General features: G+C 41.1%; 1 protein-coding gene across 1 annotated transcript; it reads right to left on the bottom strand.

Moving 5' to 3' along the window:
- Positions 1-1,163: 1,163 nt before the first annotated feature.
- Positions 1,164-27,487, bottom strand: scp2a (sterol carrier protein 2a). Its single transcript, XM_083928034.1, has 16 exons — positions 27,351-27,487; positions 26,146-26,203; positions 25,950-26,021; positions 24,773-24,904; positions 24,502-24,566; positions 24,008-24,134; positions 23,808-23,871; positions 23,625-23,711; positions 21,498-21,648; positions 19,485-19,632; positions 17,475-17,582; positions 14,190-14,343; positions 12,854-12,950; positions 10,177-10,306; positions 7,952-8,031; positions 1,164-1,740 (listed from the first exon to the last, which is right to left on the bottom strand). Exons 1-16 carry the CDS (start codon positions 27,480-27,482, stop codon positions 1,645-1,647), a joined length of 1,701 nt encoding a protein of 566 aa, XP_083784160.1. The 5' UTR covers positions 27,483-27,487; the 3' UTR covers positions 1,164-1,644.
- Between the last annotated feature and the right edge of the window lie 28 nt (positions 27,488-27,515).

Raw genomic sequence — 27,515 nt, 5'->3', positions numbered from 1 at the left:
CAGGTAAGCGTTGCAGGTAAGCGGTGCAGGTAAGCGTTGCAGGTAAGCGGTGCAGGTAAGCGTTGCAGGTAAGCGTTGCAGGTAAGCGTTGCAGGTAAGCGGTGCAGGTAAGCGTTGCAGGTAAGCGTTGCAGGTAAGCGGTGCAGGTAAGCGTTGCAGGTAAGCGGTGCAGGTAAGCGGTGCAGGTAAGCGTTGCAGGTAAGCGGTGCAGGTAAGCGGTGCAGGTAAGCGTTGCAGGTAAGCGTTGCAGGTAAGCGGTGCAGGTAAGCGTTGCAGGTAAGCGTTGCAGGTAAGCGGTGCAGGTAAGCGGTGCAGGTAAGCGTTGCAGGTAAGCGTTGCAGGTAAGCGTTGCAGGTAAGCGTTGCAGGTAAGCGTTGCAGGTAAGCGTTGCAGGTAAGCGTTGCAGGTAAGCGTTGCAGCAGTGTGAACTGGCCCATCTTGTCTTGACTAAAAAACATTGACTCAGCTTGTCAAGTCACGAGCAGCTGGTTTTATAAGATATGGCACATCACCTGTTTCAACAACCAATGAACTTGTCGCAAAGTCAAAGTTAAGTGAGCTACAAACTGTCAGCTGGTTGAAATGACGGTTTGCACAGAGACTCAACTCGCGCAAGAGAGAGGTAAAAGAGACACAGAGAGAGGGTTGAGCAAGCTTTACACTAAATAAGTAGAGAAAGCAGCATAATGAAGAACAAAGCACGACATCAGGGAAATAAAAACAATACTTTCACCGTTTCATCACTAGTAGAAATGCAGCTGTAGCATCTCACCTTCTCTGTCCTCATTTGTATTTCATGATGCTACAAATTTAATCCAGCTACAGAAAAAAGCCTGAAAGGTTAGAATTAAGTACAGAGAGTAGTTGCTATGGAGATGATACACCGCCTCGTATTGTCTCATCGGTGCAAACTGACAGGTTTCAGAGCGCTGCACACCTTTGAATTGCAAGTAAGTAAGGTCAGATCTCAAGTTGTTGGAAATCTAAATGAATGGGAGGGGGGGTTCAGATGTAACAGAGTGACAGAGCAAATGAAACATGAGCCACATATCTCTGGTTCCCAGGTTACGGTTTCACAATATGATTACATATAAGGATAGTAAATACTGATATACCTACCTTTAAGGTAAAAAAAAACAAGACGCCTGAGTGTGTTAGTCAACAAGAATTTATTTTTTAAAAATTAGATAAACGCTATCATACATATATTCTCAAAAATGATCTATCAAAATGGTTGAGGCCAAAAATGGCTTTAAACTGTAATATTAAAGACAGAAATTAGAGGCACACTGAATGTTTTAACTACATGACTCATCAAACACGGAGAAGGGCCACATATTTTTTATTGCAGATGAGCAAGAAGCTCCTCAAGACTCTGGGTAGTTAGAATTAATATCAGCCTTAAAGATGATTGGTCAAGATTATTAAACTAAACAGAATAATTTAAAAAAGCTGTGCGTCATGTGCAATTAGTGTGCTCTGATATCAAAGTGGCACCTGAAATTGAAACTTAATGGATCTTCTCTCAAGATCACATACATTATCAAAAAGTATTCAATGAGCTTGTTGATTAGCATAACACAGCAGGGGGAGTTAAGTTTTGCTTGAAGTGCTGCTCAGAGGACAAAACGCGAGCTCAGGGTCTCACAGCTTGGCTTTGCCTGGTGCAATCTGAAGATTCTGCAGCTTCATAGCCATGCCCATGTTCCCCGTGATCTTCAGTTTCCCTTTGAAGAACGCCTGCAGACAGGAGGAGGCAGATTAAAGAAGTCAACATCATTAATTAGGCGACAGAGTGATATGGTGGTTAGCACTGTCGCCTCACAGCGAGAGGGTTGCTGGTTCAAATCCCAGCTGGGGCCCTTCTGTGTGGAGTTTGCATGTTCTCCCCGTGTCTGCGTGGGTTTGCTCCAGTTTCCTCCCACAGTTCAAAGACATGCTTGTGTTAGGTTAATTGATGACTCTAAATTGCCCGTAGGTGTGAATGGTTGTCTGTCTCTGTTCGTCTCTATGTGTCCTGCGATTCTGTGCCCTGGCTTCCTGTCCAGGGTGAACCCTGCCTCACGCCCAATGTCAGCTGGGATCGGCTCCAACCCCCCGTGACCCCGACAGGGACAAGCGGTCGAAGATGAATGAACGAACGTACATCATTAATTAATTAATCAGATTGCACTTTTAATTAGAAAAATGCAATCAAGTAGAGTCCTTTCCTCTCCTGTACAAAAAATAGTTGAATCTCAGGGCGCACTCACACTGTCCCTCCGCACCGGGCCAAACAGGTTTTTCGGGTCAAGTCTAGTGCGTTTGACCAGTGTGAGTGCAACCCCTCCGCGCATAACTGCGGCCAGCTGGCCGTCCACCGCCCGTCTGAGAGAGGTGGGCTTTTGTAGAGCGCGTTTCTCGGGGGGAGAGGGGGGGGGCAAGTACCCTAAAGCCTGGGGCGCGGTGCGGAAGGACAGTGTGAGTGCACCCTCATTGAGTGTTCCCAGATTCTAGAGTCTTCACCAAAACACACAAAAACACCTCTTTTGGTAAAACACCACGGGCAGCGGGTTGGATTTAAACCCGGGGCGCTGCAGTAAGGACTCAGCCTTTGTATATGAGGCACATGCTCGACCAGGTGAGCTACAAAGGGGTTTTTCACGTGATGAAGCACTTGTTGCTCACTTGTGGCCAATTTTAGCTTGTTAAGAGGATAGAGCAGTCAATGCCGGTATAAAACAGTCAATATAATATTCTTTTCAAAAATTGTGAAGCACCGCAATCACAACAGTGCAGACGGACAGTGACACACATGCAACCGCATCACCTCCTTATTACAGGGATAATAACATGAAAATAGGCTTTCAAGTGAGCCATTATAAAGTGCTAAATTATGTGAAGACTCCTGTGGGGAATGGTTTTCTGGCAGCTGACCAAACAGAGCTCATATCCCTCTGTCATGTCTCTGTGCTCTGAGTGCCAGAAACTGATAAAAGGACCGAGGCCTTTGGGTGGTCTGGACTCAACAGTTTTATTTCCTTGTGTTGACACTGATCGAGCTAATAACCGACATTTCAAGAACAAACTGTTGCATCAAAGGATGCAACAGTTTGTTCTTCACTGCGGGTTGTCTGTAACATTAAATAGCGAGTAACTTTGCCTGGCCGGAAGTTGGCAATAATCAACATCTCAAATTCTCCAGACCTCAAAAGTGCAGATGTAGAACAGTGTTTTTCAACCACTGTGCCGCGGCACACTAGTGTGCCGTGAGAGATCGTCAGGTGTGCCGTGGGAAATTATCCAATTTCACCTAGTGTAAAAAAATTTTTGGAAAACAAAACTTTACCAGCAGAACCAGCCCCTGTGTTGGATGATGTTGTGGGCATTGTAAACTTTGTAAAGACACGACCTGTGAAAAGCCGCATATTTACGTCTTTGTGTGAGGAAATGGGAGCGGAGCATAAAGCCTTGTTGTTTCACACGGAGGTCCGATGGTTGACGCGCGGCAAGGTGCTGGCCCGTGTGTATGAGCTGCTGGAGGAACTCAAGGGCCCTCATTTATCAAACGAACGTACGGCAGAAAAACGTGCGTACGACCATTTCTTGGCGAACGTCGGCATTTATCAATTTGGGCGGGAGCTACGATCAAATCTCACGTCTGGTCTGAGATCGTGTACGCACATTTGAGCCTGTGTATTTGCGGTGCCGCACAGCAAAATCTGGCTGAAAATAATGAACAAACCTCAGCTGTCATTAAGCAGAAGCAGGCACATATTAAGAACAGATCTAAACGGATTCTTAAAATGAATAAAAAAAATAAAAATTGTGGTTGGAACGATTTATTGTACTCATGTGCGTCTGAAGGCACCATCCATGAATGATTACGCATTCATCAATCACCAAAACTACCACTCCATAAATGTGCAGGTGATTTGTGATGCCAAGCTGTCGCTTTTAAACGTGGTGACCAGGGGGAACACACGATTCTTTTAAATATCAAAACAGCTCGGCTCCAGCCCCCCGCGACCCCGACAATGAATTAATGAATGGTTGTGTTGGCGCGCGGCTGCAGCAAGACGCACTGCAGAGCCAAAGTCATCTCCTCGGTTCGTGGCTACCCTCGATAAATTGCATTAAATCAAACAAGGTATCAGATGATTAACATCTTGGTATGGTTCTTTTAAATGACAAAGGTATCCTCTTACGGAATACCTAATAACCCGCCGGTAGCGCCGGTGTTGTGCGGTAGAGTAGTAAATAAACTACTCCTATAGGTGGAAACGACAGCCTTCTGATCCAGAATATCACCTATAATCCGAGGGGTGCATTTCACAGCAGGGGTGCTGAATACGGCACACCTGTCCAACAGTGCGCACAGGCGCACGCGGGTCCCAGTGGAGCGCTGCCTCGGTTTTACTTCCACCGTTATTCTTATACAGCGTTTTTATGGCCCCTTTTATTCCACTCTTAAGACTGCCAAAAAGCTCAGCTTTATTTTGCTCCATCTCGGATATCAGAATGCCGATCTGTGTGTCGGAAAAGTTTATTTTCTAACCTGCGTTCTTCCTCTCCGTGTTTGACCTCAGTGGGCGAGGACTCGAACCAGGAATATTTAAGGGCGTAACATGTTAAAGACGATCGAATTCAGCCGCCGCATTTATCAAGGCCCGCTCATTCGTACGCTGAGATCGGTCAGATACGAATGTTTCATAAATCACACGTGGGTCCTTTCCTACGCACAATTCTGCGCTCAGATCTGCGCCCGTTTTCACGCAAGTTTGATAAATGAGGCCCATGTGTTTCTGACAAATGAGGGGTCCGATTACGCAAAACTGCTTGCAAGTGATGAGTGGTGTGCAAGGCTGGCATATCTGGCAGATATTTTTCATCATCTGAATGAACTGAACACACGAATGCAAGGCCGGAATGAAAACCTGCTCACAAGTACGGATAAAATAAATGGCTTCCGTTCAAAGGTGCACCTCTGGCAACAACATGTGGAAAGTGGCAACCTTGAAATGTTTCCACTCACCAAGAAATGGCAAGATGTTCACACTGCTGCACTGTGTGAGATCACTAGTAAACATCTGAAAACTCTCAAGGAGAAGATGTCATTGTATTTCTCTTCAGCCTACACTGATAGCCTTGACTGGGTTAGGGAGCCATACAGCTCAGCAGTTTTTGGAAAGGACATGACTTTGCAGGAGCAGGAGGAACTAACTGAACTGAGACAAAATCGTGGTCTGAAGCTAAGCTTTGCTGATCTACCTTTGGACAGTTTTTGGTTGACTGCTGCCAAGGAGTTCCCCATTCTGGCAAACAAAGCTATTGTGACATTGCTCCCATTTTCCACGACATATCTGTGTGAGGTGAGCTTCTCAAGCCTGACTGCCATCAAAACTAAAAACAGAGAGCGACTGAGAGCTGTTGAGGAAGAGCTTCGTGTGTGTCTTTCTTCAATTCCTGCCAGGATATCAGCTCTTTGTTCATCCAAACAGGCACAGGTTTCACACTGAGTGAGTAAAATACACTGAGATTGACATTTTGTACATGTAACTCTTCATATTTCTCAGTGTAGAACAGTGAAATCTTTCCCAAATATTATTGCTTCTGTCATAATAAGCACTATATTTCTGTATTCCTGGTAATTTATGATTTTGGACAGAATTAGAGTTTGCAAAACACTTTGACGTTTTCTACTACCTTTAAGACCACATTGTTGTTGTTTAAAGTGGACATGTTAAGTGCACTTTTTATTTGAAAGAAGAAATATAAATGATGATAAGGTCCTTTATTCTTTGTGTTTATTTGATTCCTATTCAAGACACTTTGATGAGAATGACTATATTGTTAATATAGGCTACAGAGTATCATTTTTTAACATGTTTGGCTGGTGGTGTGCCTCGTGATTTTTTCAATGAAAAAAATGTACCTTGGTGTAATTCCTGCTCAAAATCATCCCATGGTTTTTTTCTGCACTTACATACATCAAATAAGCCATCGAGACAGTTTTTTTGTCATGTAACAACTATTAACTGAGAAATCCAGTCCACTCCCCAGGACCATGAGATCATTTTGCGCAGGAATTAAACTTTAAAGAGACAGACAGAGGGTAAATACAGGTATATTCAGACAGTGTGAGAAAAACAATGTGTTTTTGATCATTAAAGCATGTAAATATGTTCTAGTTGAAACCCAATATAAGTATGAAACAAGGAACCAGAAAATGATTATATGTCCTCTTTAAAGAGCGGAAACTGACTGAGGTTGAGTGACTGACAGTGATTGAGTAACAGTTGAACACAGTATTTTTACTCTTTTGTTATCAGTATAATCCTTGTGTAGGCACTGTTTTGTCTATACTCTGCATACAGCACACTACTTTTGTCTGTTTGCTGTATGCATGTTATCCACATTCCAAACAAGCTGTGCAACTGAGATGGTGATAACATATTTTCTTTCTGTTGATTTTCATATACACATATAGACATGACATGAAGATCGATCCAGTCAGACTGGCTCCATCAGTTACTTGTTCATATCGTCAGCAGCCTGGCTACCGTCCAAAGCAAGAAACAACTGAAAGTATCTCAGTTTGAAACCAAAACTCCTCATTGCTCTGATAAAGGCAGAGTAAAAGCTGACAGTATTAATTAGCAGGCTTATATTTTTAACTTACTGGTCTAGCTTATTAGAAAGAACGATTCTTATCACTTTCCCTCTTCCACCGCCATTTTATTACCTTCATAAGTACACGTACCCTAGAAATCCAGACACACCGCAAGCAAATTTTAATTTCCTCTGCTACTGCCTCTGGGCACGCACGATTGGAGCTCATTAACTATCAGAAAATCCCAACTCACCATTCACATCATACTATCTGTTATTGGCAAGCGTAACCGATGACATCAGTGATGCTCCATCGAGGTCGGCTAGATATACCACCTGGTTCATTGCTCTGATTGGTTGTAGTGCTATCTGATTGTGTGCAGTGGTATTTTGAAATGCATTCGTTGGTACCGCCCCTTGAGGTAGGAAGGTTTTATTGCTCGTTGCCAGAAACTAACTCTGGATTTCCAGGCACACCTCAAGCACTTTCCTCTTTCAGACAGTGAAAGTGAGGTGATGTCATTATTCTAAGGCCATCACATCGTGCTATCAACATCTACTCCATAAGAAACAGAAAGGTCAATTGTTGTGACTTCAAGAGATAAAATAAAATACAAAGCACGGACACACTGTCCCTAGTGAAAACGATCAAATGTCATTTTAATGACACAGCCCCCCACAGCTTGTGTTTCTTGCAAGTCCTTGGAGTGTAGCCCCAAGGCCCTTATTGCCTTGACTGGGAACACCTGCAGTGTCCCTGAGTTATTTCAGCCTGCCTGCCAAGACAACAGTGATTCAGCCTCTCACTTTTAACCATAACACTGTTATTTACGTATGTACCACTGGTTCTGACTTCAACACCTCATTGGCATTATGATTTGTAATTTACTAATATATTATTGTTTGTATTGTATTGTAAGTTTGGTGTGCATCTCCATCCTTTGTTGAGGCAACGAGCCGATCATAACTGCCAGGATATTTCTGACTGTCTGTCTTTGTAGTGGCTCCATTGGAGGGGATGTGACTGATTCGATGTGACTATGCGCTTGAACGTCTTCATAGCCACTGATGTCAGGGCTACGGGCCTCTAATCACTGAGTTCAGACAGTTTTGCTGTTTTGGGAATGAGGATAATGGTTGAGTTTTTGAACGCAGCCGGGAGCTTTTTTGTTGGCTAAGTGAGGAGGTATACTTGTCCGTGAATGCTGGAGACAGTTAGTCTGAATCTGTTGCTTTGGTTTTGTCCAGCTTACGAGAACACCTTTCTCCCTGTATTGGTTTCAAATATGGGCGTTTTGTAAACCATTTGCTCATCACCATGTGTTTGCAGATAGATATGGTTGATGCATAGTTAACATACCGTTTGTGGATTCAACTTTCCCGTCATCAGAGCCAGAATATCCTCGTCACTCATGGATATGGTGCAGTCTGCCTTTTTACCTAAAACAAAAGACATTAAGAGGCATATGTATTATAGATAACTGCTACAATATATCAGATGCATCAGAATAAAAAAAATCCAAAAGCTTCTATGGATTTAGCTGATTTATCATGTTAAGTGTGTTTAATATCTTTCCTATATATATTATTCTTTTTTCTTTCCCCTTTACATTTTCATTTTTTTATTTGTTTAAGAATCTATCCACTTATTTGTTTTTATCATTGTGTGAAGGTTTTTGTTAAAGTTGCTTTTGTGTGTTATCTACAGGTTTTTGTCTTTTTTCCTTTGTAAGAAATACTTAAAAGGGGGAAAAAAAACTACCTTACACAAGAGGAAAATGTTAGTCACCCTTTTTAGAGCTAGTGCTGTGTCCTTGAACACATCACTCAGTAGTGCTTGGCGTCCAGTAAACGTCTGTTCCCTGGGTCATGAACAGTACACCATGAGATAATTGCACCCCCCTAGCAGTGCCAATCATTTGCTAACAGCTAGCTATTTTGGGCAGGGCTGTTTCCTGGAACAGAAGTCTTTATTCCATGGACTATATAGAAAAGGTTAATTCCAAAAGAGACATTGCTGACGCTTGAAATGTTTAAGTTTCTACAACTTAACATCTCTGGTCTCTCTTTCTACTACTTTAGCCAGACAGACTACCAGGAAGTGAACCGGGCTTTGAAGCCAATTTGACGCAGTGGCTGAACAGTGGGATTAAAAACTCTGTGTTGGTCACATCAGCCCTCTGGCCCACAAAGACTTTTCCCCCTTGACTTACATAGTGAAAGAGACATAAATCTGTAGATACATTTCTGAGGGTCACAACCCCCGCAAAATGGCTTTGGGTTTAGCAAGTCTAGAAAAGCTGCATCATTCAATCATTTAATCCCCACTCAAGTTAGCGCAGTGCTAAACGGAAGGTCTCTCATGCACTTGCTCTATGGGCACAACAGTGCAACAGTAGTATGTCCATCATCCGGGTATTTTTAGACGCAGATAGAGACGTTTTTGGGCTTTGTGCACCACTGAGCAGTTTTCATAGGAATGAACTGGGCCCCGCTTTGTACGCTGTATCCAGTTCTCTAAATACATCCATGACTGTAGCGAGCATGGGAGAGAACAAAACAGTGACAGAATGCCATTCAACATGTGTAACAGTCAATGAGTCTTCTTTAAATACACTACACTTTGTGTACATAACGCACTAGTATGTCTCTAAGATCTCAAGAGCTTGCAAATCCTAAATTTTCAGAATACACCTGATAAGTATGACAGAGAAAAAAAACCTAACTCCATACATACAGTACTCTTTCCATTAGTCAGGCACAATGCTCTAAATGGACACTTGGCATTTGGATGAAGGTTTCCATTAGTAGAAAAGCATGTTGTGAGCTACAAACAAGTCCAATATGTTATTATTTTTTTCTCCACTGAAAAATTCAAAAAGCATTATGAAAATTGGCCCTGCTGTGTTCTGTGACTTTCCAGGACAAAATGGCTGAATACCACAATACAACCTTTTCCATTATTGTTTACGCATGGTGAGTTTTTTTATGTCCGTTGCAGCAGCTCATCATCACAGCTGCATCAGTCTTTAAACCAAAAGAACACATTTAAAAGATACTTGTCGTGATAAAGACTTCACAGGGGAGTTTAAATAATTCACTAGAATTGCTACTATCCAATACACAACCAGACAGCCAAAGCAATCTTTAACAACTGAACCCAAGAAACAATTAGATCTCAACCTTACAACAGCATTGCCAAGACTCCCTAATACGTTAAAATGAAGACAAACCTGCAAAGGGAAGGGTTTCTAAATGTAAAAGGTTAAATTGCCATTTAAAATTTCTCAATATGATAGACAGATAAAGTCAAATGTAATGTAATCTAGTCTGAAATACTTGAAATAATGGTGTGTGTGTGTGTGTGTGTGTGTGTGTGCGTGCGTGTGTGCGTGCGTGCGTGCGTGCGTGGTATTAGTAAGAGAGAGAAAGCTGCATGAAAAATAAAAATTAATGTTCAACATAAAAAATAAGGTCACATGTTGGTGGATGTACCTCCTGCTGCTGAGAGGTAGGTGTTTAAAAATGTCATCTGACATTTAACAGAAATATCCATAGCTCTCTCACTCTCCCATACATACATACCTGGGTCACTGCTGACAGATCCTTTGCCATTTTTCACATCCACGACCCAAGTTGCCTCTTCCCCATGTGGTCCATCCTTCACTTTAAAGGCAAACACTCCACCAATCTTCTTGACAAGCTGCTCTCCTTCCTGCAGGCGGTACAGAAGGTGTTTTGAATAATTCAAATCAAAGTCGTAGCGTTTTGTCGTTTAAGTCTATTCTTTGATTGTCTGTGAGTGTGAAAGCATGATTCTAACTCTGTATGCAGTGGAAAACGGTCCATTCTATAAACTAATGTTTGTGCGGTGCTCTTCAATCATGTGTCAAGTTTTTAGAAATGCAGCTTAACCCTGAATGTCCTGATGTTCCAGAATATTGCTACAGTGTGCTAATAAGGTATGCAAGGTTGTCTTGAGGCTTAATCAGCAAGGACCGCAAATATGCAGCTGCAGGTTGTCTGAAATTATAGGTCCCTCACATCAGTGGCCACACATGTTGAGACTTGGCACACTCAGCCTGAGACAATCAAGGGTTGACGCGTGATAATGCATTTGTGCGATCCTTGTTACTGGAATTTTCAACACAGTCTGTAAAAGCTACTTCACACTCAATACAGTGGTTCAATGAGTCGTGTTGAGTCGGGTTGAGTTGTGCGACACGGACTGCAGGTTTTCTTCAGAGCTCTCAGTGCAGCTGCTGTCACATCTTTGTCTCTCTCTAGCCCATAATGAATATTCTTTTACTGAGTGACACACTGCTTACGACAGCTTTTCATTCCAACCAAGCAAGAACACACCTGACTCGGCCTATGCAATTGGAGGTGATTTCTTGCCTGGTTGGAATGAAAACCTGCACCAGTTTGACACCCCTGCCCTACAGTCTTCCCTTGCCCTTGAAACTGGCCATAATCACAGAACACAAGTTTTGTGTCCACTTTCCTTCTTAAAGTTGTTGTGTCCATTTTCTTTTCCACAGCTGAAATAGCAGTGGGGAAGTTACTCCCCTTAGGCTTCTAACAAGGCTGTGACTTGAAATTTCTCATCTCCTTGCTTGCTGCAAAATACGGGAGTATCTTGTATGTCTCCAATCAATGATCTACACTTGCCTTTTCAAAGGAGTTGACAATGTCTGCAAATGTAGCTCTGCGATTATGTCTTTCCTGCACCTCACAGGCTTCAGTCCTCCATCTGTCCCTGAACTTGTAGAGCAGTTTCTTTATAACAGATAACATATTGGTAGGCATTTCCAAATAATACACATAGAGTTTCTTCGATAGCATTGCAACATCCTCCAGTGTTTGTATAAAAAATGTTGCATCAGATGTTATTTAAAGAACCTTTTCCATGTAGGCTGACACTATCACATATCACATAATAAAGCTTGGTGTAACCTCTATCAGAGGTTACACTGACAGCTTCTGATCAGTTCCCCTGGCGTACTGCTGAAGGAAGCGTAAGCGGTGTCTTGGGTTGCTGGTCGTGCCTTCAACGATGTGCTCGAATGTTCTGATGAATGTTTGATATTTCAAAGGATCACCATCAAAGACTTGGATGTCTCTCTTTGGCAAATATGAGAGACACTGTTGCTGAACCAACAAAGCTGTTATTACTGGCTGTGACAGTGACTCTGGTGTACAGGTGTAGTTGAGATCAAAATGAAGGCAGCGTTTGAAAATGGGTGTGAACCGAGTAAAGGGGCCAGAAGTTGGGCCTTAGTCCCCCCCCGTTTTACTCCCCTGGCTAAATAACTGTGAAAGATACATTCAGGAAAAGATACCCCTTTGCTGGCTACATTTTCCGAATGTGTGGATAATTGTGAGAAGCCCTGGGGACTTCCTTAATGACAAAATGACTTCTGACGCCAACACTGACTCCAGCTGCAAAAAGTGCCTGTTTCTTAAGAAAGCTGAGGTTTTGACGTCGACAGAGCGCTCATTGAAAGGTTTTGTTTATCTGTATTTGACTCAATGTTAACTTTTGCAATGTTTTGTCGGTTTGATGGTTGAAAAGAATTACAGTCTGGCTCCATATGCCTCCATATGACGTTTCCGCCCACACGCCATATTTAAGATCAGGTTTTAAAAATGTGGATCTTAAAGAATATCATTGATATTAAAGATATTAGAGAAGTGCATATGGAGCCGGAGTGTGCAACACTTCTTATCAACCATCAATGTTCTTCCAGTGATCAGCACCTCACACTACAAGCCTTGGTGTGTGTCACTATCGTGTATCTGTTGGTTTGTAAAAAAAAAAAAAAAAGGCCAGATCGACTTTTGGGGATTTTATAGGAAATAATTGCAATGTTACCATAATGACACTGTTGTATGTTATGTGAATTTATGTCTTTGCTTCTTAGTGACATGAAAACATTGCATTGAGTGTGTTGACATTTAAATGAACCATCAGCATAAACAAAAGGATACAGACTGGTGTTAAAAGGGAAAAAAAGGTTGACTCAAACCCCCCTTTACTCACCTTACTTACCCATTTCTGAAATACTAATGAACACCTATTGTGCTAACATTTGCACAACATGGAATGATCAGTAGACTTAAAGGAAGAGAAGGGGGGTTGGATCTATGATATGGACACATTTAATTGGATTAAAAAAAAAACACTATTCCATAGATTCAAACAAAATAGCTCCATTAAGGAGTGAGGGGGACTTTTGTTAGTGGCAGTCTGCCGTTATACCTCCTGTAGTCGTTTTTCCAACTCTTTGAAGACAGGATAAGCTTTAAACCCCTCCAGATCACCGACTGAGCTGGTGGGAACTGCATCTATGTGGAAACTGAAAGAAGCAAAAAACATACAGCTAGATACAAAGTATGTGAAAAAAGGACATTAGCTATCTGAGGTTTCACTTTGATTCAGAAACATGTGAGGCTTTGAAAATGCTATTTTGTTATGTTGCAGAATAGAAAAGTGCATAAAGTGAATCTTCAGCGCAAAGCCAAATAAAGAAAGAGAACAATAGTTACAAAATAATGAGACGGATGCCTTGTGCCTCTGGCATATTCGTCAGTCTATTTGAGCCTGCAAAAAAATGAGTCTCCACTTTGCCAATTTTTTTCTATTTTGTTGCATTAAAGCCTGTAATGTAAATTGATTTTTTGAGTGATCCAATCTCAATGCCTAAGTTAATCTCCAAACAAGTCAGGGTCAAAGTACAGATCAAAAGATGGGTTATAAAACTAAATATCTGAAATTTTGAACATCCCACAGAGCACCATTAGATCCATCATTACAAAATGGAAAGAAAATGGCACAACCATCCGGCCACCAACACTCACGGACCACTCAAGGAGAACATTTAACAGAGAGGGAACAAGAGGCCAAAGAAAAACCTGAAGGAGCTGGAGAGCTCCACAGCAGAAACTGGAGTATGTCTCCATTGGACCACTTCAAGCTGTATACTCCACACAGTTGGGCTTTATGGAAGAGTGGCAAAAAAAGCCATTTCTAGAGAAAAAAAAAGGGCGACTCTTACCTGTTTTCTTTTTTTTTCTGGCCACTCTCTGTGGAGCCTTAGAGTGGTCCTAATGAGTTTCATTTTCCGCAGTGAAGATTTCCTGCTCCTTCAGGTTTTTCTTTTATCTCTTTAATCCCTCACCAATTAATGCCCTCCATAAATAGAAATCTTTTTCTAGGGGCTTCATCCAAAAAGGTGTGAATACAAATCCATGCACCACTTTTCAGTTTGTTGTGTGCTGTCAAGTTTTTTGTTTTTTTTTCCTTTTCATTTGACCAAATTTTTACCATTTTGTCCTTTACAAAAGATCAAAACGAAAGTCTATATAAAGTTGTAATCATTATTTATTTGTCTTTTAAGTTCCTAGCTATCAAATAGTGAGTTGAAACAATGGTGATTGATCATACGACACACTAAGCACGTTTACTTGCCTTTCTGAATAGTATTACAACATACGTGTCTGTGGCGTCAATTCTGGGCTAGATGTAAATAAGCCGGTACTTTTGCAAGGCACTGTATGTTACATAAACTGAACTAGTAAATCGTTTGCTTACTCACCTGGCCTGCTGAGGGAATCCTAACCTGTAGAGAGCAACAACCACAGCTCCTCCTAAACCAATGTTGTGTTGCAAGGCCACTTTCGCCCCCGGGACTTGCCTCCTGCCCGCCTGCCCTCGGAGCTGCCAGCACAGCTCTGCACACTGGGCCAGACCTGGAGAGAGCACAGGGAGAGACAGGAAGAAAAGAGGGTGAGTTGACTCGTAGAGAAGGATGTGGTGTAGGGTGGCGTGAGGATCTGGCAAAGTAGCTTTAGACTGATTAAGCTGTAAAGGGCTGAAAATGTATCATCATCACACATAAACTGAAGAAGGATACATTTAGTAAAGCGGTAAAACAAGTGAAGTCATTCGGTTGATATCAGAAACTAAACATAATTATTCTAACACCACTTAAACCTATATAAGATCATTTTTGGGACACTTTGGGGCAGCAGTAATACGTTTTAAACACAACACTGATGTATTCATATCCTTATAAAGTTGAAATGGCAAACAGTTGCTTATTTACACATCTGGCTGACACAGTCCAACAACAACATTCATTCATTTGAAGTGATGTTATTTGTCACCTAATAAATGGTAACTTGAATTTTAAGATCGTTTGAGCTCCGTTTTTGGTCTCCACCAGCAGTTTCTGAGTAACAAATCAGTGTCTTGTTAGTCTGCCATTTGGTGCTGGACAGAAAGCTACCATCAGAGCTTTTTTTGTTTTTAAAACTAATGTTGATGAAAGCGGTAAGAGCGAACCAAAACAGTAAATTTGCGCACTCTAAAACAAAAAGCAATGAGCTGAAAGATGCTAAAACGCTCTTAGAGCTGAGGGGAGTGAGTCATTTGCAGTTCCAGTGTTAACATAAAATATGTGCTTGGTTATCTAGGTAGAGACAGAAAGCTCACACCATTAACAAAAGAAGTGTCCTTGTTGCTGTAATTTCAAATATCTACAAAGAGGCTGAGAAAAGGAAAATGTTGTTTAGACTCATACATAAAGTAAAAATAAATAAAGAAACACCAACACTGAGTATGACTAAAATCCTGTCATACATGTATGTCTCGTTCCGCAGGTGAAGACACTGGACAAGTGTTAAACACTCTACCTTCCCTGAGAGTGGTGACAAATTGACTTTTAACCTGTCAACTCCCTAATCTTGGCACGGACAGCTCCTGCACTATAGTTATTGCTAAGTACTTCATCCCGTCTGCTTAATGAGCTTTTGCATTTCTCCATTATCCCAATAAGCTAAAGGACTGAAGGGCAAAGACCTCTTCATGGTCCGTCTTTCACATTCTGCAGCGCTCTCTTTATCTTCTCCATGAGGACGTTTCTGTGCAATTTTGACATTTGAAAAAAATATACTGTTGCCTAGGCTGTTTATCAAAAAATAAAGTGCCTCTGGATATTACCTCAAACACAGTGAAAAGGAACATTCAGAAATCAGTAAATTCTCCGTAAGAGAAAATATTTCAAATGCTCTTTTCATCATCACAAGCCTTTTCAAATTGAAGTTGTAAGGCATCTGGTAATTCCCTGCAAAGCTGCGCACTGAGGTTGCTACAGTGTCCCTGGATGTCATGGGAACACATAAAACTCCCAGGGGCTCACAATATCTTCTGTGACGGAGTCCCTGCACGGGGTCAGTGCCAAGCGAATTAGCCATTATTATCTCCGCTCCCGGTGTGTGAGGACAGAGGTCGCAGCCAAGATTAGGAGCAACACCATGGATCAGACGGCGCTAAGCCCTGACTGGGCGCCTCACACACTAGGAAACTAATGATCACATGAATGGAGAAAGTCGCTGCAAAAATGATGAGGTAGAGGTTGAGATGGTTGAGATTATGAGGTATGAATAGAGGAAGGTAGAGAGAAAGAGAAATAAACACAATAAAGATGATAATCCATGTACTTATATCCACTTATCTGGGACCAGGTCATGTGGGCGGCAGGCTGGGCAAGGTATTCGAGCAGACGTCTCTCTCCCCAGCAAAAGGAGGAGCAGTGTCTTTGCTCTGAGCTTTCTCCGGATGTTTGAGCTCTTCATCCTACCTCTAAGGGTGAGCCCAGCACCCTATGGAGGAAACTCAGTTTTGGCCATTTGTATCCAAACCCAAAGCTCATGAGCATAGGTGAAGTCCTCACTGACAGGGGTCTCAGCCAGACGTTCCCGGTTTACCCTCACTATACGTTTGGGTTTAACAGGTCTTTCCAGCAGCCTCCCTCACCATCTGATCCAAATCATCACCAGATGTCAATAAGTCAACAGCTCTGGTCCTCTCTCCATGAAAACAAGTGTCATACAGCTGCAGATCTGATCTCTCTTATGAAACCCTATGCTCTTACATTGTGTTTGTTATGGCCATGACTAGTAAGGAAGGCCAATAACAAAGCATCACTCAGATTCAGATCAGTCTGGCTATTCCTGCCAATCACCAGCCTACAGATTTCTTTATTGTTGCCCACGAGCCTTGAAGTCCTGCAGCAGAACTTTAAAGTCTTGTTTTTAGAGAGTCCAAGAAAGCTGGGGTCTCCGAGCTACCGTTCAGTGCATAAGCACAAACAACCGTCAGAGACTTCCTCTCAGCGACTCGCATAAAAGGCGGCCTTCTCATTCCCCAGGGACAAATCCAACACAGTGGCCCTCAGCCGGAAGGTCATCGGTATCCCCTCACCCACCCGGTGCCTTTCACCCTGGACAATACTAGAATAAATTTAAGAAAAATCGGAAATTGTTTCACCTTGTTATCAGTGTGTGTTTGAGTGCACACAAACCTTTTATTGAAACCTTTTCTCAAAACTGTAAACACCAAAATTTCAAACTGCCTTCAGAAAACCTCTGAAAACCATCAAACATTGTAAACTTTGACTGAAATAGCTAAAAAAGTCAATGATTTGATAAATGGGTTTAGGCCACTGACAAAGTGGTTTAGAGAATGGGGTTTAGTGATTTAGCAGTTGAGAAAAAACAATGTGAGAAGAGATTCAAGGGGAGGCTTGCCAAAGCCACAGCCTGCTACCCTCTCACATGCAGGCTTACGGTTACAATCCAGGGGGCCATCACTATGGGACACATGCCACCTAGTGGCCCCTGTGGGAGTTGTTTGCATACAAGCATACACATCCCAATAAACACAACTGTTTATATCCTCTGTCAAATTTATATGTTGCTCCCTAAAAGTTAAAAAGTAATCATTAACATCACATGTTTTTAGTCGGACTGGATAATGTATGCTGTACTTTGTCCTCTAGTATTTGGGGCTTTCATCATAAGTCAGTGGCTCGGCGTACCTGTGGCTCCCAGAGGATGTCCTTTAGAGATGAGACCACCACTGGGGTTGACCACAAACTTGCCTCCGTATGTGTTGTCTCCCCTGTCGATCAGCTCTCCTGCTTTACCTGCAGAGGTTGTGAAACACACAAGAGATCACAAAACAGTACAGAGTGAAATCTACAGTATAATCAGTACATGCGTGGTATTATCAACAAACACACCTTTAAAAATTTTGATTTAGAATTTTAGGATAAATTAAAACAATAACAAGTGAGAAAAACATTAAATCAAACTATTTCAGAATATCTAATGTCTATTTGATAAGAAAGCTGTAAGAAATGGAATCAATAATAAGAAATAATACAAATGCTATAACATTGGTCTGATACTGTGTCATTATGTAAAATACAACACTGAAAAGAAGACCCTAGGAAGGCCAGTCAACATATTAATACTAATTAATTATACTAATATGAGCGGGCGAATGTTCAGAAAGCATGTTCTCCATGCCTGACAAATTAAACAGGACAGGCCAAAATATCTCTGAAATCAAAGGCTTGATTTGGTAAATGTGAAAGTATCTACTTATAGATTCATGCACTCATCCATCTCAGAAAATGAAGCATGTCAAAATTATCTCCAGAGCTGATGTATTTGCCATGAAACTGATGAAGCTGTCAGTCCTCGCGGATATGGTCGGGTGCTTCAGTGCAGCAGCAACATTTAGAGGCCAATGTTCTGTTGGCTCCAACTCCCTGTGCAATCACTATTTTGCTTAGTCAATAGATCTGAGACGACGGTCTTAAACTGATGAGAGTTTTATTTTTAGGAGTTCTGAAGCACTCTTGGGTAAAATACTCTTAGTTCCTGCATGTACAATAGCCCTGTTATGCCTGTTTGGTTCAGTAATATCTGTGGCATTTCTGGATCACATGCAGGAAACATAAACAAAGTTTGCCCACTGTCAGGCGCCAATACAAGTAATCTATTAATCTATCTTATAAAGGAGAGCTACTAGCGAGCTGCTGCCCTGCATGTTTTGGGCTCTTCCTGCTCTAACACACCTGATTTTAATGATGTGTTCGTTATCAAGCAGCTGAAGCTCTCCAGGAGCAGGGTTGGAGATGCAGGATCTACTGTCAACATTAGGGTTCCTCCTTTTTGAAAGTCAAATTCCAGCACTTTTCAATGTGCGTTTTCATGCATTTCCAGCACCTTACAGCTGTGGTAAACTACATATTTGTATACAGTACGCTTATTATTGCACTTGATCATCACATTAAATAAGATGTTATTGTGCTATTAACAATCAAAATTAAGTTTTGTGACAATTTTCTACAGAAGGAATTATTCCTACAGATGAAAGAATCGTCAAAAAGAAATACTTTTCATGAAAAAATGTCCAAAAATGCGTTTTTTCAGTCTATGTTTTCTCCTAAGACCTAAAAAGAAGAGAGTGGAAATTGTATCCATTCATGCTCTACACCATGTGTTTCTGTGATCACCCAGAGTTGGCAAATGTTTAACTTTTGATTAAAGGCTCTAAACAACCACACAGGTGTTTTTAGTTAATCTGGTTGATTAGACCTTACCTTACTGGAGTCCGATTGATTGACATCTTCCTGAGTCTCCTGTTAGTTTTGTTTAAAGAGTGGGATAAATACTACAGAGACCAACTGTCACAGCCTACATTTACAAGTGCTGAGCGACAATGACGACATAGAGGAGAAATGAATCCTGTTGGTCTCTGAATATCCACGTATGAACTCACATAGACCCTACGCGCTTCAGGCTTCCCTTCATCCAGAGCAAAGGTCGGTTTTCTGTATCATAGCAACCAGACACAACGAGCGTCTCAGCTGAAACGACGTCACGCCTCCAAAGAACCATCACGCGATCCCAGCTGGACTATTCCAGAGGAGTGCACTGCAGTTTTCAGCTTGGGTGAGCACAAGGTCAACAGCCAAGTCTTAAAATAAAATTGTGGGGGGGGGGTGTCAGGAATTTTAAGAAGCTGCAATCTTTACCTTCTGGACACAACCCGAGAGCCTCATACGTGATGAGCTCATTGGCTGAGAAGCAGTCATGCAGCTCCACCACGTCAACGTCACTGGGCTTCAGACCGGCAGCTTCATAACACTTATCGGCAGCCGACCGGGACATGTCATATCCTACCTGAAGAGAAAAAAAACCCACACAAAAAGACTGTTTAGGAACTCATTTAAGGAAAAAGATATGTAGAATTCAATTCAATTTTATTTATAGTGTCGAATCATAACAAAAGTTATCTCAGGACACTTTACAGAGTAGGTAAAGACCACACTCTATGACTTATTTATGATTAACATAGACCCAACAATTCCCCCGTAGAGTACATTGGCAAAGAAATCCTTCCATATAACAGGAAGGAATGTTGGACAGACCCAGCTCTGTGGAGGACGGACATCTGTCTGCACCGGTGCTGAAGTTTTCTTTCAGGTACTGGGGCTAGATCACGACAGACTTTGACTTTGATCTAACTGCTAGTTAGATTTTAGATAGATGTATACATTCTTCAGAATAACACTGTTCTTAGTCTTAGTCCACAGTTTTTTAGACTCTGAGTAATCTAAACTGTTTCCACCAGTCTAGCATCAATCCTGGTTGTATCTCGACTACAGCTACAAATTTCACAATGGGATATTGTCTGTTGATGATATTGTGACACCCTTGGCAATGTAACCTTTTTTTTTACTCTATATGCTGAAAGAAGTAAGCATCATTTAAATAATTACTGCATTTCAGTTCATTAACTTCAATAATATTGCCAACAGGAAGCCAATTACATAATATAAAAGTACGGTTCTGCTGCCAAACTGCCAAATTAAAAATGTCAGTTTCCCTCCAGCTGTCGATAATGGATTCTAATTCAAATTGGACAAGAAGGAAAATGGGAAGATGTCGATGAAGTTCTTTAGTTCATGAATAGAGACTTAAAGGCTTGATAATAATAATAATAATAATAATATTTCTATAATATTCAGGGTGGTACTACAGAGAGCCAAGTGAAAGCAAATACATAAAATAAAGAATAAAATAAAGAGTCTTCATGCTAATACAGTAAAGGCGGCGAGCAACTAAACCCACTTAATCCACATGAATTAAAGATGAGATGTACTCTCCCAAGACATACTGCAAGTATGTTCACAAACACTAATCATTACAGAATCAACAGACTTTGCAGAAAGAATTGTGCAAATGGTCTTTGCCTGGTTTGGGCAACAGGGAAATCACAGCAGAACTCATTGGGTTTAAAGGACTGACCATAATATCATTATACAGCAAAGTGAGGACATCTTAAAAACATTTATAAAACTCAAAGCTGTGACTGTCCTCCCCCTGGTGCTTTATGAGGAGCAAACATCTTGATTGCAGCTTTTCATCTCTTCACCTCTTTTTAAATATTCTGTCTCTGAAAAAATATGTCAAATAAGAGCTGTATTTAGATTTTAAACCACTGAAATGTGAGTACAAAAAGGTTTGAAACCTGTGTGCCTGATGAAAGTCCAGTACCGAAATGCACAACTACTATTGTTAGTAATTCAAGATTTTTGCAAGTAAGAGAGTGTGCTGGGATTCAACTCTTTTTGAACTCAACTCTTCCGTTTCCTACACACCTGTCTGAAGTTACGGGTGTTCGGATCACCCTTACGTTTTGAAACTATTGAAATGTGAAATTTATTTGATTTGCTCCAAATATTAAAGAGAACGGCAGGAATTAAGGACTTATTGTCCATTTGTTTCAGTCTCATTTTGCCTGCTTTTTCATTTTTTGTAGAAGTCTGTAAAGTGCAAATTATGTGTATTAATGCAATAAAGCAGTGGTACTCGTTTCTTCAGTTCAGCTATCATCATATGTTGACATATTTCTCCCTGTTATTGGCTGTAATGTAGCTATATATATTATCCCCTAACAAAGTACGATTAAACTTGAAATATTTAGTTTATATAGGCCAGTTTCAGTTGTTATGAGACCCACTTTGTTAATAACATTTCCTTACCATCTTAATGCAGCTGTTTTCCTCAAACGTGGAGGCGAGGTCAGTCACCATCTCCTGGGCCACAATCTCCACCGCCTGGTTCTCCAGATGGTTTTTCCTGACGAAGGCCTCACTGGCCAGAACTGCTGCTCCGGCACCGTCGGATGTAGGGCTGCCGAGAGACGGAGAGCAGGACAAACAGACGTGGTGCTGTTAGGACCGATGGCTGTTGGACCTTCAGAAGTCGTATAAGATCGAATATCTAAAAATTTAATACTAATTGAATGCTGAAATTACTTTTTCCTTTTTATAAACGTGTTGGCTAATATGGGCATACCTTACCCTCCTCGCATGTGAAAACAAAATGCTTTTGTGAACAATAAACGTTTTCTGAATCACGACCTCACTTTCAGAAATAACAGGAAGCAATACACCCACAGAGATCACCACAAACACATATATAGAATTCTAAATGAAATATCAGTCGACAGTGAGCAGCCTGAGGGCACACTCACACTTGACAACACTCGACAGAAGTCGGGCCCTTTAGAGTCTGAGGAACCTCTTTTCCCTTCTTTAATGAAATAGTTTAATCAAATTTACAAACAAGCAAGTTGAAATCAAAATCCTAATATGTCTGAGTAGCAAAAACAAATAAAATTTAAAAAAATAAAACAACGACTAACGAAAAGTGCATAAGTGCATAAATTGTACATAATAAAAAAACAATAGAGGCATGCAGGCAAGAATTTCCCCCCTTCCTCCTCAATACAGAGCTTACCAGCTGCTGAGCTGACAGTTAAAATGATTCTTATTTTGTGCCTAAGCTTAATTATTATTTGGTTATTAGGCCGGAGAATCGGAGCAGCAGGGGGCGGTGTTGCAGTCGCTCTACCGCACCGTTGTGACGAAAAGAGCAGGAAGGCAAAGCTCTCGATCTACCGGTCAATCTTCGTTCCTACCCTCACCTATGGTCATGAAAGCTAGGTCATGATCGAAAGAACGAGGTCGCGGGTACATGCGGCTGAAATGTGTTTTCTCAGGAGGGTGGCTGGAGTCTCCCTTAGAGAGAGGGGGAGAAGTTCAGCCATCCGTGAGGAACTCGGAGTAAAGCCGCTGCTCCTTTGCGTTGAAAGGAGCCAGTTGAGGTGGTTCAGGCATCTAGTAAGGATGAACCCTGGGCGCCTCCCTAGTTATCCCCCAGTTAGAGCTGGTTAATGTGGCCCAGGAAAGGGAAGTTTGGGGTCCCCTGCTAAAGCTGCTGCCCCACGACCCGACCCCGGATAAGCGGATGAAGATGCGATGAGATGAAGTTGGTAATTATATGTTTCTTGGTAATGAAGGGCGAGTGGACAGAACGTATAACAACCACATACTGATAGTGGCTTTGGCAATACATAAGCATAATGAGTGTATATTGTAGGTACATAGTAAATATACATAAATTAAAAGGTATTGATGATTTCAATATTAAAAATAATAAGGAATGAAATTCAAATGGGATTACAGAGAAAGATTGACAGCAGTATTATGAACTCAAGCATTTAATTTAGGCCTGAAGCTTCATTCTTAACAATTACATTCAAATTTAAAAATGATGCTTATTATGCAAGTCTATTCATTCTGTTTAAACCGAGTATTTCTGCACAGTTGCAGATAAAGATTAGGCTATACTAACATTATTAGATATTATATAGTATTTGTAAAATTAAATTCCAGTGGTGGCTGTGATGGATTGTTTCCTAACTTTTCTCATAACTTCAGAGCATTGTAAAGTAAAAACATGTTTTAATCAAACCACATATTCTGCTTCGATTCATATTTGTCAGCGTTAGTCTTTTGAAAACATTTCCAATGCACTCAAGAAACAATTTGCTTTGCCGCTCTCCGCACACAAAAGGGAAGCGTGTATCAACGAGGGAGCCATCTAACAGCACCATAAATTGCATTTATATAACACTTCTTGGAATCCCTTAAACAGCCTCACTCAATTTAAATAGAGGATTTCAAGGATATTCTTTTCTCCATATAATATCACAGATAATCAATAACCCCCACACTGATTAAATATAAATATGTAATATTCAGCCTTGAAGCAGGATGATGGATTTATTTTTACGACTAACAGTAAAACAGCGAGGCTCTTACCAACACTGCAGCAGAGTGAGGAAGTCAAACACCTTCCTGGAACTCATCACCTGCTCCAAACTGTACTCATCCTGGAACTGCGAATACCTGCATGAATGTAGACACACAAACTTGAATACATATCAATTCAAGGATATTTTGAAGCAATAATCCTTTTTTTTAAGAAAGTAAACCCTTTCTTACGGGTTGTTGGTGGAATGCTTGTGGTTTTTCCAGGCAATTTTGGCAAAGTGTTCCGGTTTTGTGCCTGGAAGAGTTTAAAAACATGGACACGAACGTTTATTTTACACGATGTACAGAAATCAGGACCTCAGTGAAGATACAACCGTCACTTCCACTTTCTAGACCTTGTAACATGTCTCTGAAAACACAGATGTAGCTACCATATTTCTCCATGTGCTCCCTGCCAGCGTTGCCGAACAACTGTGGTGCTGCCGGAGCTGCCACCATCCCGTAGCGGTTGATCATCACCTCCATGTGCTTGTCCATGGGATTGGTCCTGTCCATATACTAGAAACAGGGGACATATCAGGCTCTTTTTTTAGTTTCATAATTGTTTTTTTGGATTCTACTAGAACATGTTTAAATGCACTAATGTAAAACAAAAACTCATTCTTTTTCTCCTACTTTCTGTCTGAATATCCCTGTATTCACCCTCTGTCTGCAACGCTCATTTTAAGCGTCTGTCTCTTTAAGCACATCTCCCTTAAAAGCCCAGTCTGCTCTGATTGGTCAGCGTCTCCAGGTCTTCTGCATCTGCGCTCTCAGCGTCTCTGCACTGCCATTGCAGAAACTGTTACAGCCCTTTCTCAACAACTTTTTCTATCTCCTCTATACCCAGTACTACAACAACAACACACACCATATAGTTTTATACCTTTGCGGACAAAGAGCCCTTCTCCATCTTCTCAAACCCAAGAGCAAGCGCACAGTCAGCAAGACCTGCAAAAAGGAGATGAGAGGCGCTCAGAGAAATTAAAAATAGTGGATTTAATCTGCAGAACGTGGACTTTGAGAAACTTTTCTCTGTTGTGAAAATGCGTCATTTTTGGAATCCACTGAAGCCACGGTGAGCTCTTTACAGCCTCCTTTTTAAAAGTATAGATTTCGAGTAGTTTATCACTATCGAGGCGTCCTGCTCAACTCACCTCCCTGGATCAGCTGGCGTGCCATGAAAAGAGCAGTGGATCCTGTGGAGCAGTTGTTGTTGACGTTGATGATGGGAATCCCAGTCAGGCCCAGGCTGTGATAAATGGCCCTCTGCCCACATGTGGAGTCCCCTGAGAGAATAAGGTAGAAGAGAAGATCTTATTATCATGCGTTCGGTCATGTGTGTGTGTATCTGTCTGTCCACAGCTATTCTCGCATGCTAGTGAACCCATCAGTCTAAAATTTTTTTGCACATTTATGAATGTATGCTCAAGGATCTCTTGTGGTTTTTTTTTTTAAACCTTTCATTGTCTGTTTTACTGTACGACTCGTCAATCCTGTTAACCAGCCAGTAGGGGCCGCAAGTGACCAACAGCTACTCCAGTTTTAGTTTTGAATCTTGGTTCTGCTAGAGACAGCGTTACTGTCAGAATTGTTCCTGATTTACACACCAAGGTCTGTCTGTTCTTAAAACCCATCTCTTCTCCGGGGTCTTTGATACCCAGTGAGATGTCGACTTTATTTACTTGATTTCTTATCTTGACGGCTTTTATTGCATGGCTATTATTTTTACTTATGTTTTATGTCTTTTCATTTATTGTTGTATTTTATAGGTGATGTTTGTGCCTCATGTCAGCTGTTATTTATTAGGTCTTCCTTATGCTTCTGTACAGCACTTTGTTTTAAAGTGCTTAACAAGTAAAGTGATTGGATTGGATTGGAAGGTAAGAACACAGCAAGCAAAGCAATAATAGTGTCTGCTTAATATGACCATTGTGTCTAAGGTTTGACTCCATAAAGCCTGGTTACACTTTGATAATGTGACCTGCATATCGTCTCCCCTTTATGCCCCGACAGTCATGGTTACACCCTGGACAAAGACTGTCCTGCACTCCCTGTTCCTGACCCACATGACCCCAGACACACCTGGTGGGAGGTCTGCACTCCACGTGTACGTTTCTATTTATTTTATTCGATTACTCACAATATGAGGGAATTTTCTTTCATGACAACAAGCTTTTTACTTAAAGTTAGATGATAATATTTACTCTAAAAACATACATTTTCAGTGTGGTGAGAGCATAAGGTGTTTGTGCATAGGGACATAAATGTTGGTGCTATTCACTGTTTACGTGGACGGCACGTAAAATGTAAACAATACACATCACGTCTTACCATAGACGTATCCTACACAGGCTTGTTCAATGGCAGAATATGGGACTCCTGCATCTGCTAGAGCCTTTTGACCTAAAATAGGATGTAGCCATAAATGAATAAAACACTTTGTTACACATTATGCAAGATAATTTCACAGATATTCAGGTATTGTGACTTTTGAGTGACTGAACAACACCCTGGTCCCGTAAAGTACCTGCTTCCTTGGCCATGTCAGGGTAATCATAGTCTCCTTGGGCGCCAGGCTTGTCAAACTGCAGCAAAATAGAGATGTGTGTGACAGTCCATCAGTGTAATCAACATATGCATTTACATCTGTTTTTATGTTTTCAAGAAAGAACAGAATATAATTATTTTTTAAAAGTGAACATTCAACTTTATTGTCACTGTAACCATTACATTAGATTAAACTTAGGAGTCCCTCTAATCACCCTGTACTTATAGGATTGTTTCGACGCACTGGAACAATTAGATTGACTGAAAAATAATAGGCAACTGTTGAAATAGTCCAATAATTGTTGAAATCATACATTTTAAAACCATTTTCTAGTTCCAGCCTCTCAAAACCAGAGGATTTGCTGCTAATCTTAATCTTTCATCACTATAAAATGTATATTTCTTTCACCATGTTTCACCATTTTTTATATTTAATTTATAAAACGAAAAATAATCTGCACATTAATCGACTACGTAAAAAGTTGAAAACTTGCAAGGCAAATAAATGCACAGATGAATCAATTGGGCACTGTGTGCAGAAATATTTTGTGTTGCGAGTGGTTTTTATGGTGACTTAAAACAAAACTGTCAATCATTCATTTTATTTTAAGGATACATTTCCTGACTTTTTGGCAACATTTTCCTCAGAACACATTTGTTTTATAATTTTTAACGGAAGTGTCTCATTGTGATGTGCACTTCCAACTTGACTTGATACTTGTTTTAACAGACTTGCTCAACAGCCTACTGCAGTTGTGACCCTTAGCACAGTTTTAAGCTGTTAGCCATGAACTCTGGACTCAATGTGTAAGCATGAGATACAGACCCGAGCATTTATAACATTCACCACAGACATTTAGCCACCTAACTCAAGAAAACAAACTATTTAAAACTGAAATACAAACATAAACAATGTTACCCTTGTTTGGGCTAACTCCGCTAGCTAATGTTTACAACGTGTAGTGTCAGATGTGACTCTTGGAGAGTTGTTGACACAACATGAATACAATTAATAGTTCACTACACTGTGGTCTGTTATAGATAACTAACAAAAACATACTTTTTAAAAATAGAGGAGCATGTTCATTGGACTGCAATCTGGAGTTAGCCAACTATGCTAGCCTCGTCTTACATAAGGTCGTTCATTCCGGACTGAGACGATAAAAATGTTAATAATAATATTACCTTTGTCATGCCCACACCGATGACAAAAACCCTGTTCTTCTTTCCAGGTGCCATGGTCGCTTTTCTACAGCAGCTGGTCCGCAGAGAGGGACAGGCAGGTCTGAGGACTACAGACTGCAGCAGCAGCAGCATCGACAGTGTCCACTCACTACAGCAGAGATCGTC

Source organism: Echiichthys vipera (assembly GCF_963691815.1).
Source record: "Echiichthys vipera genome assembly, chromosome: 15".
Taxonomy (NCBI): Eukaryota; Metazoa; Chordata; class Actinopteri; order Perciformes; family Trachinidae; genus Echiichthys; species Echiichthys vipera.
This window is presented reverse-complemented; position numbering and strand designations above follow the sequence as displayed.

Coding starts and splice junctions, on each gene's coding strand:
- scp2a (XM_083928034.1), bottom strand. CDS start 27,482: ATGCTGCTGCTGCTGCAGTCTGTAGTCCTCAGACCTGCCTGTCCCTCT. Junction 23,872..24,007: donor GGAGCACATGGAGAAATATG/GTAGCTACATCT, acceptor AAACTCTTCCAG/GCACAAAACCGGAACACTTT. Junction 19,633..21,497: donor AAAACAGCTGCATTAAGATG/GTAAGGAAATGT, acceptor TTTTCTCTTCAG/GTAGGATATGACATGTCCCG.